Raw genomic sequence first — 12,240 nt, 5'->3', positions numbered from 1 at the left:
TATATATATGTGTCTGCGTGTGTATATATATATATATATACATACACACACACAGTACATATTTCTAATTCAATAAGATGACCAAAAACATTGAAAACAAGAATAATCGAGAACAAATTCAAAAACACAAAAGTATGTATTATATATATATATATATATATATATATATATATAATGTGTGTATGTATGTGTGTGCGGAGAGAGAAAGAGAGAAAGAAAAACGATGATGTTAGAGACAGCTGACATTTACATAGAATTTATCATTTCAAATTACATCGGAGAGCAAATGATGCAGTGGTGAACGTAAACTGCAGATGCTGTAATAATGCGATTGCTATGATATAGGAGGAAACAGGCAAAAGGTTTATGCTAAAACAAACCAGATTGTTCGGCAGAATAAGATAGATTTAGTCAGTAACTTATCGTTCTCACCTGTAAAACCACTTCAACATCGTATGAATTGCCTTTGCTTTTTTGATGTCCGTTGAATCGAGAGCCGTTGTATAAAAGATTTGTGGGCATTCCAGCAAGATGATGGTTTTCGGGCGGTGGAGGGTCTATGATATTTTGCGGCATTTTTTTTTAGAAGCACTTTGCTAGGTTTGTTTACTTACACCATAAACACGGAAGAATGAACGTCTTCCACTTAGAAGATTTTTACGCCTGCTATGTAACGCCAACATCAATTGGTTACTACGCCTACTTCCGGCCTGATTAACCAATTAAATGATACTTTACAAACCAACTTGCTTATTCTTTTTTTCAACATGGCTTCTGCTGCCGCTAACGGTGTTTTGCAACGGTTTCATCCCTTTCTCAAGAAATTTCCTCTCTCTAATGCCATAAACACTGTATTTACTAGGAAATTACACTCGAAAGGTATAGTGACTCCTGTACTAAAATTATTTCTGCGCTGTTATCGTTCTCTTAAAAAGAAATTTTAATACACTTTTACGTTGATCGTCTTTGGTTCTCTAAAAACTTGTAAATATTGCTTTCTTGACTTTTGGTTTTATGGGGATACATTCAAAGTAAGAAGGAAATAGGGAAATCATGACATTCAAGCCCTTTCCAGGAAATAGTGCATGGGAACTGAAATATCCTTAATCTGGAATCGAAACCTAGTAACCTGTTAAGCGAGCCTTGCCTTGTTATCTAAAGTACTTGCACTCTTAACTATCGTGTGTGTGTGTGTGTGTATATATATATATATATATATAGGGTTTCGAATATTTGTATATTGTCCTCGATCAAATTTTGTGTTTGTCGTTAGACACGGTTTAAAAGTTTATTATATCTTCGTCATTGCTGTGTCCTTGACCCCTCAGTCGGCTTGTAACAGTCGTGTTTGATGATCTATTTATATAGTTAGAAAACCTAATGTTTATACATGTGTAACGCTGCTTGTTTTAGCAAAACACAAACCTACAATTATATTAGGGAACCTCTATGTGGTTGCCTGTCCTGTTAAAGATCTTACCAAATATCCCTCAAATCACACCCCTTATTGTCTTAGAAAAAAGGAAAAGCATGACACATTAGATAAAATAGTTTTAGATATTCCTAGGAAGTCGGGATGGTAACAACTGAAATGCTGTTTATCATAGGCCTGTTGCTCACTATTAACCTTATGCTAAACAACTATTATGATTTCGTTGTTTCAGTGTTAGACTAGTTAGAAGAGAGACAGCTTTTGGAGTTGTGTTTTATTTTTAAGGATTTAATCAGGGATCGCTAAAACAGCCCCCAGATTTAGTTTCATCGTAACAACTCTGGTGAAGGACATCCTTCATGTCTTTCATTTGCTGTAGAACTGCGAAAACGTGTTTTTCCCATTTGAAACCAATGTTCTTGACCGGCAAAAGTAAAAATATCACAACTCCTCTTTACTATTCCATTACAATATAGGTTCTCTATGACTAGTTAAAAATAAATTAAAACGTAATAGATGCAAACTCTATTTTCGATTATCTCTTTCAACATTTTCACTTCATTGCTATAGCTACAATTGTATATAATCTTATGTCTCTTAAGAAAACCAGTACAAGTGACTTTAATATGTGAATGAACACATTGATATACATACTCAGGTAATGAAATAGACACGAACATAGCAACCTTTACGATCTTCCAAAAAGTATCAGTCTGGAATCAATGAGTGAGCTTGTTGCTCACTCATTGGGAAATTAAAGGTAAAGCTGGAAAGATTGGAAAGAGATTTGAAGTGTGCAGTTACATTTTTATTTGTTCTGAGTTCAAATCCTGCCTAGTTCAAATTTACCCTTCATTCTTCTAGAGTCAATAAAATAAGGGCCAGTTAAATGTCAGGGTTATGGGAACTACACAAACTATGCACTATGGTGCTATTAACAAAGTTGGGATTGCCAAAAAGTTTCGTGAGGAATTTAACACATCAATAGATGGTTGCCAGGACTGTCTTCAGTCAATGACATCTCCACAATCTCTCCAAACCTACCATTTGTTATATACATACATTGATGGTGTAGTCTGTCAGGGAGAGAGGAGTTTCTGATGGTGTTTTGGTCGTTTGGTTCTGTATCTGAAAGAAAGAAAGTTGACATGGTGATTTGAAGGGTGTTCACACATGGTCTAATATTCCTACTTGGCCACTATACTACTTTGTGCAGTAAAGGGTAAAGACCCCCTTTGGTCACAAATGACCATGGTATTGTACCTAGAAAGTTCCCCTCTGAGGTACAAGTCTGGGCAAGCTTGTTTGTGGAAGACCAACAGTTGGCCATGCATGCTAGTCTTCCATCTCCACGCCGCTAATGTTGTCCAAGGGTAAAGCAAAGGCCAATACAGCTTGGCACCAGTGATGTTGCAACTCATTTCTATAGCTGAGTGAACTGGAGCAATGTGAAATAACGTGGCTTACTCAAGAACACAACACAAGCCCAGCCTGGGAATTGAACTCACAACCACATGATTGCAAGCTCAATGCTCTAACCACTGAGCCATGTAGTGCTATCATGGTATTAGTCCTGTATGTGCAATTAGGGTTTTAAATTGATTTGACTTGAGTTTTTGATGTGTTTTTTAATAGTGGGTGCTCTTCCTAATACAAACTATTACCACTCACACAAGTTATCTGACAGGACTGACTGACATGTCTCTTTCTGCACTGGATCAGTTTTTATAATAGTTGAAAACCAAGTTACTGCATATAGAAGTTTCCAAGAACAATAAATCCCAAAACTTTGTGTTATATCATCTTATAAAACTGTCTTCAATATCATTTATTGAAGGCAGAATCTTAGTGACCATCTATTTATACATTAATCCTTCATCATTTAAACCAGCCATATGTGGACAAAATATTCAACCTATTTTATGTTCATACTGGTCACATCAACCCTACAATATCATTCTAAAAAATTAACAGTTACCTCATCAAATCTCAAAACTACAAAATAATATCTGATTAATTCAAAACAATGTGAATAAATAAGCATTACTTTTGACAGAATAATTTGAATGCTGAAGAGTTAAATTCCTCATTGAACTTGGTGGCAGTCTTAATGTTGTTAACAGTACCCTAGTACATGGTCTACCTAGCTCCCACAACTTGAATTGTGCTTATCTTATTGGCTCCAGAAAAATGAAGAGTAATTTTGAACTAGTCAGGATTTAAATTCAGAACATGTAGAAATGTAACCAACACTGCAAAACATTTTGTCTGATGCCCTGTTCATCTGGCCAATTCACTGTCCTCTACCCTGTCAACCTTTTCCCTCCCCATTTCGTTCCCTAACAGTTAAGAAAGCATTGTTGATGGTGCCACACAAAAAGCACTGATGATGGTACCATGTGCAAAGCACAGGTGCAGGTGCTATGTAAAAAGCACTGGTGATAGTGCCATGTATAAAGCAGTGGTGATGGTGCCAAATAAAAATCAGTAGTGCTGGTGTCACATAAAAAAAACATCCAGTACACTTTGTAAAGTGGTTGGTGTTAGGAAATCCAGCTGTAGAAACCAGGTCAAAACTGCCTATAGAACCTGGTGCAACTCCTGTTTTGCCAGCTCCTGTCAAACCATCCACCCCATGTCAGCTTGGAAAATAAACATTAAATGATGTTGCTGATGAAAAGAAAACTAATCAACTGGCTCAAACTTCTCAATGTGAAGCGGCCATCAAGTAATTTAAAAAAAAAATTTTGTTTAGTTTAGTCAGTGGAGGATAAGTAGGGTCTATGTGCCTTTTCAGGGACCCTGAAATTAGTGAGGGAAAAGGAAGAAGTTATTTTTGGAGTGGGTCATTCTCAGTCCATAGACCTGGACTAAATCCTTGCACTAAAATGGATTCCTTTTAAAATCAGGTGATTTTAAACTGGGTGTATAGGTTTTAAAATTATTCTATGTAAATTATTGTTCTTAACCCAATCTCAAATTGAGTTCTTTATCAGTAATTTTAAGTGCTTTCCCTTTTTTATCTATCTCTTTACAGAATTGAAAAAATTTTACAAGACTGCAACAATTTCTCAAAATAATGGTGAGTTTTTTACCTCTAATCTATTTTTCCCTTCTTATAGTTCAGTTAATAATGATTTTTACTTAGGTATAAGGCTGTGTTGTTAGAAGATTGTTAAAGTTGATTTAGAATATTGTTGATTTGAAGTTATATTTAAAGTTGTTTCAGTATATTACAAGTTTGATTCCACCGCCCATAGCATTAACTTAGAGCACAAAACTAGGTACTGTTATAGCCAGTGGTGGACTGGGTCTAAAAATATTGGTTGCCAGGAGACTAAGGGGGCCCACCTGCAACTACAATACTATCATTAAATTTTTTTTTTGTTAAAAGTATTCTTTTCAACTGTCTACAAACACAGCCAGGCTGAAATAATTAATGCATTCTTCCAGGAGTGAATAAAAAATTCTCAGACTTGAGGGGATAGGCTCCCCCATATATGGATTCTAATGGCACAGGGGCCCACTTGCCATCGGGCAAGCTGGCTACCTAGCCAGTCCACCACTGGTTATAGCATATCTGTTGCTGTAAAATCTGTGTCAAAAAATGCTTCTTAAGGGTCAATGCTTCACTACTTTCATAGCATTAAGTGGCTGTGAGATAAGTTTTCTCCTGGATAGAGTGCATCACAGTTAATATTCTCAGATTATCTGGTATTTCTATCGAATATCTGAGGGTGTATCTATATAGTTACTCAGCCTGCTAGAAATAGCAGCCAAATTTCTCTACATATATGTGCTTCTCTATGTCTATCAAATTTTGCTCACAAGGCATTAGTTAACCTGAAGCTATAATACAATACATTTACCCAAAGTGCCATGCAATGGGATGTAACCCAAAGCCATGCATGTGGTTGCAGAGCAATCTTTCTAATCACACAGCCATGCTGGCATTATGTTGTTACTTATTGTTCTTTGCATTTAACTGAAAGGCATCAACAATTTTTGTCTAAGTATTGAAGGCCAGTCTCAAGACACTGAGTCTTATGAAGAAGGTGACAAAGTATATGGCATGGTATGTGGTGCATTGTTGTACTCAAGATGACCTGTCAGCTACAATAGAGAAAAACAGAACGAATATCCTAAAATCATTGTGGTAATGCTTACCCATGTAGGGCACTGCTGCTGGTGTCATGTAAAAATCACTGGTACTGGTGCAGCATAAAAAGCACCCAGTGCACTCTGTAAAGTGGTAGGCATCCAACCATAGGAACCGAGCTAAAACAGACTATGAAACCTGGTGCAGCTTCAGGCCTTGCCAGCTCCTGTCTGACCATCTAGTCCATGCTAGCATGGAAAACGAATGTTAAATGATGATGATGATGATGATGATGATGATGGTGTCTCTGGTGTTATTGCTTCATCAGTTTGTTGTGCAGTGTATATGTAATGTGAATTGCTGTTTTTGTTATTTTTGTTGGCTGCTGAACTCTGATTTGTTCATGTCAGTCAGTGGGGGTAGGAGCAATTATGTAAGTGTATCATCATCATTGTCATCATCATCATGATCATCATCATCATCCTTTAACGTCTGTTTTCCATGCTGGTATGGGTTGGATGGTTTGACCAGAGCTGGCAAGTGGTACCAGGTTCCAGTCTGATTTGGCTTCGTTTCAACAGCTGGATACCCTTTTAATGCCAACCACTTTATAGAGTGTACTGGATGCTTTTAAAGTGGCACCAGCATGAGTGCTTTTATGTGGCACTGTCATGAGTGCTTTTTATGTGTCACCGGCACAGGTCTCTTGAAGGCCAGTCCTCTTCACCGGGGTGGGGAGTGGCCTTAACATTTCTGCAGTGGAGGATGGGTCTTCTTGAGTACAGTAAAGCACCAGGTATCTTGGGTTTTTTGGTGTTGACAATATAGATATTCTTCCTGTATTTGTTACAACTGTTCACAATCTGAGTTCAAATCCTGCCAATGTCATTGTTACCTTTTATCGTTCCTAGGTTGATAAATTAAAGTAGCTGTTAAAATCCAAGTCCATTTAATTAATTCTGTTTCCCCAAACTTTCTGGCACTGCACCCATATTAGAAATTATAATTATTATTATTTAGGTATTTGATGAGATTTTCCCAAATCTTCATTATTTTTTTTCTTGTCTTTCAGGTCAGTTTGAAATCAACCTCGACAAGCGTAAACTTCGGACACCTCTTGGTAACGTCTTCATTGTTCCTAATGAAAGCTTGGCCTTAGCTGTTGCTACTGAATGGAATGGTCAAAAGAATGCAATCAAACAAAACAAAATGAATTTGGTATGTCAACTTCAGTATATTCTTCTGTGTGCTTTAATATTTTTCATGGAATCTTTTGTGTTTATGTAAAGTAGGTTTTGTCCATCATCATCGTTTAACGTCCGTTTTCCATGCTGGCTTGGGTTGGATGGTTCGACTGGGGTCTGGGAAGCCAGGAGGCTGCATCAGGCCCCAATCTGATCTGGCAGTGTTTCTACAGCTGGATGCCTTTCCTAATGCCAACCACTCCGAGAGTGTAGTGGGTGCTTTTTATGTGCCACTGGCACAGGGGCCAGGTGAGCTGGCATTGACCATGGTTGGATGGTACTTTTTACGTGCCACTGGCACGGAAGTCAGTCATAGCGGCACTGGCATCGGCCACATTCAGATGGTGCTTTTTACGTGCTACCGACACGGGGCTCACAACTGCAATTTCCATTTGATTTGATTTTGATATTGCTGATGTTGATGTACTTGACTCAATAGGTCTCCTCAAGCACAGCATGTCACCCTACGATCCAAGGTACTTTTGAGTGCGTTGGTTATGCCACACTGGTGTAGGTTACAGCAGTGGACTCACTTTATTTGCCTGGTCTTCTCAGTCACAGCATACCTCCAGAGGTCTTGGTCTTTTGTCATTGCCTCTGTGAGGCCCAACATTTGAAGGTCATGCTTCACCATCTCATCCCATGTCTTCTTGGATCTTCCTCTGCCCTGGATTCCTTCCAATGTTTGGGAGTGGCACTTCTTCATACTGCTCTCATTGTCCATCCACAGTACATGACCATACCAACGCAAACGTCTCTTTTGCAAACCAAGATACCTGGTGGTTTGCTGTACTCAAGAAGACCCATCCTCCACTGCAGAAATGTTAAGGCCACTCCCCACCAGTGATGCCTCTTATGTCTAACATTTCTCTGAGGGCGCTTACACTCTGTCGTGTGTGCACACTGACATTGCACATCCAGTGGATCATGCTAACTTCATTTCTTTCGAGCCTGTGCATGTCTTCTGCAGTCATGGCCCATGTTTCACTGCTGTGAAGCATGGCAGTTCGCACACATGCATCATACAATCTACCTTTCACTCTGAGCGAGAGGCCCTTTGTCACCAGTAGAGGTAGAAGCTTTCTGAACTTTGCCAGGCGATTCTTATTCTAATACTCTCTGAGCATCCACCCCCACTACAGGCTTGGTCACCTAGGTAGTGGAAGCTATCAACTACTTCTAGTTTCTTCCCCTGGCATGTGATGGAGTCTGTTTTCTGAGCATCTGTGGTGTTTATTGCCTCTGTGCATCTGCTGCACGTGAAAGCTATCTTCCCAGTTAATCTTCCTTTGATGTTGCTGCACCTCTTATGTGTCCATAGCTTACACTGGGTACATCTTATGGAGTTTCTACCTATACCTTTTCTACAGATCGAGCAGGGCCACCTACCTGAAGGGGTGTGTGATGTGTTCGCCTTCCTACTTACTAGAACTTTGGTCTTTGCAACATTGACTCTAAGGCCCTTCGATTCTAAACCTTGCTTCCAAACTTGAAGTTTCTTCTCTAGTTCTGGTAGTGATTCTGCTATGAGGGCCAGGTCATCAGAATAGAGGAGTTCCCAGGGGCAACCTGTCTTGAATTCCTCTGTTATTGCCTGGAGGGCTATTATGAATAAGAGGGGGTTGAGGGCTGATCCTTGGTGGACCCCTACTACTACCCGGAATTCTTCACTATACTCATTTCCAATCCTAACCCTACTGACGGCATCTCTGTATAGGGCCTGAACAGCCCTTATTAACCATTCGTCAATCCCCAGTTTCTCCATCGCCCACCAGATAAGAGATCGAGGACCCTGTCAAAGGCTTTCTCCAAGTCCACAAAAGCCAAATATAGGAGTTCATTTTTGGCTAGGTATTTCTCCTGCAGTTGCTGTACAAGGAATATAGCATCAACCGAACTGCATCTCATCTAAGCAGACTCTCTCCCTAGTTAGTTGGGCTATGACCCTCTCCGTGACCTTCACCTGATCCAGCAGTTTGATACCCCTGTAGTTATTTCTATCTAAAGCATCACCTTTACCCTTGTAGCAGTTGACTATGGTGCTGCTATGCCAGTCATTGTGTATGAACTACCTGGTTTACAATACGGATGACTTGGCCATAGCCCACACCACCAGATGTTTTAAGCATCTCAGCAGTGATTCCTGATGGGCCGGGAGCTTTTCCTGGCTTCATATCCTTAATTGCTTTATCTACCAGGGTGCTGTCTCGAATATTGACAGGAAAGAATGAGAGTAGTGTGGTGAATATGAAGTTTAAAGAATTGGAGTTAAGCATTTTATGGAAACAGGTGGAATGGAATACTATGGAATGGTGATTGTTAGAATAAAAGGCTACATGAAAATTTTGTTGGCTTTTATGTATTAGGGAGTGAAGTACTGTACATGAGATGAAAATGGGATGGTTGGAAGCAATAAGTAACTTTGGAGTAGAAGTTAGGAGTGGTAGGTAGCAAGTTCTGAACAAAAACAAAACAAAAAGTAAAATCTGTTGTAATAGTAATAGAAGGAAATCGAGGTTATGATACAGCAATGGGTCAGAGACCGTATCATCATTATCATCTTCATTAGCATTTCATCACCACCATCATCATAATTATCATAACCAACTCTACCATTACCATAAACATCATCAATACATGTTCATTTTCTGTGATGGCATGGATGAAGTTGGTTCTTATCCAGAGTTGCTGCCCATTCTAGAGGAATTGGAGGACCACATCTTGTATGTACACTCTGTTTTGGTCTGGGTTCTATGGCTGGATGCCCTTCCTATTTCTAACCATTATACAGAGTTAACTGAATGCATTTTATCATGGCACCAGCACTAGAGAGGTTGTCATCTTCTTGACAAGGCTAAAGCATTCTTTCAACCTATGGTACTTGTTTGACAACCATATTAAAGAGTGTAGTGAGTGCATTTTGCTGTACACCAACAATAATAAGGTTGCCGTATATTTCATAAAACTAAAGAGTCCTTACTGCTCTGTGAGGTGTTCATTCACTCAAAGCAACATAACTGAGAAGAGAGCAATGGGAGGAAAAGACTGATGAGCAACAGTGTGAGGGTAGAAACAAATTGAATGGAGTGAGAAAGTAGAGGAGGAGGAGAGAGAGAGAGGATGCAGGATAGTAATGGAGGTAGAAATGGATATCAGTAAGAGTGAATAATAGATAGCAATAGCAAGTGGTCAAAGAGGGAGAGGAAACAATGACTGGACATATTGATAGGGTGATGGTAGGGTGTTTAGGGTACAAGCAGGTTTGATGCAGTTTTTTATACATTAACCTTGGCATTGACGAAAGAGATAATGATAAGGATGGTGTTTGGGAGGGGATTGAATAAAGATAGTTCCAATACCTTATTTTGTTACATAGGCATCATAACAGAAGGAACAGGAAGAAAAGAGTGATTGTCAGAGAGATGATAAGGCTGGATAGATTCAGTAACTTCTCTAGGTATGCAGGGAGCATAGTACAGTGAGTAGGAAAGGCTCACTCTGATCTTTAGTTATACCAGCAGCATATGCAGTGAGTGAATGATGGAGATATGATTGTAAGATGAGTGATAGAGAGGTGGATGAATAACAAAGAGTTGGAGGAGGCATCACATGTAGACTGGACAGTAGATATATATATATATTGTCTCCCAGCCTTTTGACATGTTTTGCTATACTTACATGGGTGGATGGGTCCACTCTGGCAGTGTTGCCAATCAGTATAGTTTTTTGTTGTCCCCTTCATGAGATATGTTTTAAGATCACTGCTTCACCTCAAATCTTCCTTAGTGTCTTTGTTTTTCTTTTATTTTTTATTTGTTTCAGTCATTTTGACTGTGGCCATGCTGGAGCATCGCCTTCAGTCAAACAAACTGACCCCAGGACTTATTCTTTGTAAGCCTTAGTACTTATTTTATCGGTCATTTTTGCCGAATTTCTAAGTTATAAGGATGTAAACACACCAACATTGGTTGTCAGGCAATAGTGGGGTGGAACAGACACACACACACACACATATACGACAGGCGTCTTTCAGTTTCTGTCTACCAAATCCACTCACAAGGCTTTGGTCAGCCTGAGGCTATAGTAGAAGACACTTGCCCAAGGTGCCACACAGTGGGACTGAACCCGGAACCATGTGGTTGGTAAGCAAGCTACTTACTACACAGCCACACCTGCACGTTCCTTTCACTTTGAGCACACAACACTTCTATATTTCCGTATTTTAAGTGGAAAAATCATTTGTTGTTCAGATATGAACTTATAAGATCTAGAAGATGAGAACTTATAAGATCTAGAAGATGAGAACTTATAAGATCTAGAAGATGAGTTATTGCCATCAGGATATGAAAGTAATATTCTATAGTTGGAGATTGAAGGATGTTAATAACTAATCAGGGGTATAGTATTTCTTGGTTTTGAATAGATATGTATCTTTAATACAGTTATTGCAGCATTGTAAAAGGTTCTCCTTGTAGCAGTTGCTGGAGATTATAGTTCCATAGTAATTGTGTATGGTGATGTCTGGTGCTTTGCATATAATATTTGATACAATCCCTATCAATTGACTCTTGTCTTCTTTTATTATATTCTAGACCATGTTATGTAACACAGCTATTGACAACCCATTGCAACGTTCTAAAACAGATCTGATCCGGTCAATTCTACATTATTTGGAAACAGATACATTGTGGTAAGCAATACTGTGTTGTGTTTCCTATTATTACTATTACTACTACACCAAATGGAGACTGATGGTCTGTTGGATTCAGCATTTGTTGTTCAAAGTTTATATTGCTAATGTCCAAAAACTCTAGTTAGACTAGATGGTTGTTGTTTAATCTTAACCTTGATCAGACAGAACTTTGATCTAAGGCATTCTAGCTTTGACCATCCTGTCTTTGTTTCTCATGGTGACTTAATTAGCAGAGGTAGGTTGGGGTTCCCCTCTCTCTCTCTCTCTCAATGAATGGTAGATTGTGTGTGAAGTGTGAATTTGGTAGACAGAAACTGTCTACCAAAAGGCGGCGAGCTGGCAGAATTGTTAGCACGCCGGGTGAAATGCTTAGCTGTATTTCATCTGCCATTATGTTCCGAGTTCAAATTCCGCTGAGGTCGACTTTGCCATTCATCCTTTCGGAGTCGATAAATTAAGCACCAGTTACGCACTGGGGTCAATGTAATCGACTTAATCCGTTTGTCTGTCCTTGTTTGTCCCCTCTATGTTTAGCCCCTTGTGGGCAATAAAGAAATAAGAAACTGCGTGTGTTTGTGTTTGTCCCCCCAACATCGCTTGACAACCGATGCTGGTGTGTTTACGTCCCCGTAACTTAATTGTTTGGCAAAAGAGACCGATAGAATAAGTACTAGGCTTCCAAAGAATAAGTCCTGGGGTCGATTTGCTCGACTAAAGGCGGTGCTCCAGCATGGCTGCAGTCAAATGACTGAAACAAGTAAAAGTAAAAGAG

At 39.3% G+C, this 12,240-nt stretch overlaps 2 protein-coding genes across 7 annotated transcripts in view; one reads left to right on the top strand and one right to left on the bottom strand.

Annotated features, from left to right (window-relative positions):
- Positions 1-576, bottom strand: part of LOC106873867 (glucose-induced degradation protein 4 homolog) — a 51,911-nt gene extending 51,335 nt beyond the window's left edge. For all 6 annotated transcript variants that reach the window (XR_001409931.2, XR_001409930.2, XR_008264944.1 and 3 more), the window contains exon 1: positions 433-576. Coding sequence is in view for 1 of the 6 variants with exons in the window: in XM_014921385.2 (XP_014776871.1) it covers positions 433-576 (144 nt within the window). In the remaining 5 variants the exon portion in view is untranslated. The remainder of the gene's footprint in view (positions 1-432) is intronic.
- Positions 577-662: 86 nt separating this feature from the next.
- LOC106873864 (ATP synthase mitochondrial F1 complex assembly factor 2) overlaps positions 663-12,240 on the top strand; it is a 21,402-nt gene continuing 9,824 nt past the window's right edge. Inside the window, exons 1-4 of the mRNA XM_014921380.2 lie at positions 663-879; positions 4,470-4,514; positions 6,604-6,749; positions 11,368-11,465. Coding sequence (XP_014776866.2) covers positions 768-879; positions 4,470-4,514; positions 6,604-6,749; positions 11,368-11,465 — 401 coding nt within the window. The 5' untranslated portion in view covers positions 663-767. The remainder of the gene's footprint in view (positions 880-4,469; positions 4,515-6,603; positions 6,750-11,367; positions 11,466-12,240) is intronic.

This window comes from Octopus bimaculoides, chromosome 1 (genome assembly GCF_001194135.2).
Source record: "Octopus bimaculoides isolate UCB-OBI-ISO-001 chromosome 1, ASM119413v2, whole genome shotgun sequence".
In the NCBI taxonomy this organism is placed as follows: domain Eukaryota; kingdom Metazoa; phylum Mollusca; class Cephalopoda; order Octopoda; family Octopodidae; genus Octopus; species Octopus bimaculoides.
The sequence above is the reverse complement of the archived record's forward strand: the minus strand, read 5'-3'. Positions and strand labels throughout refer to the sequence as shown.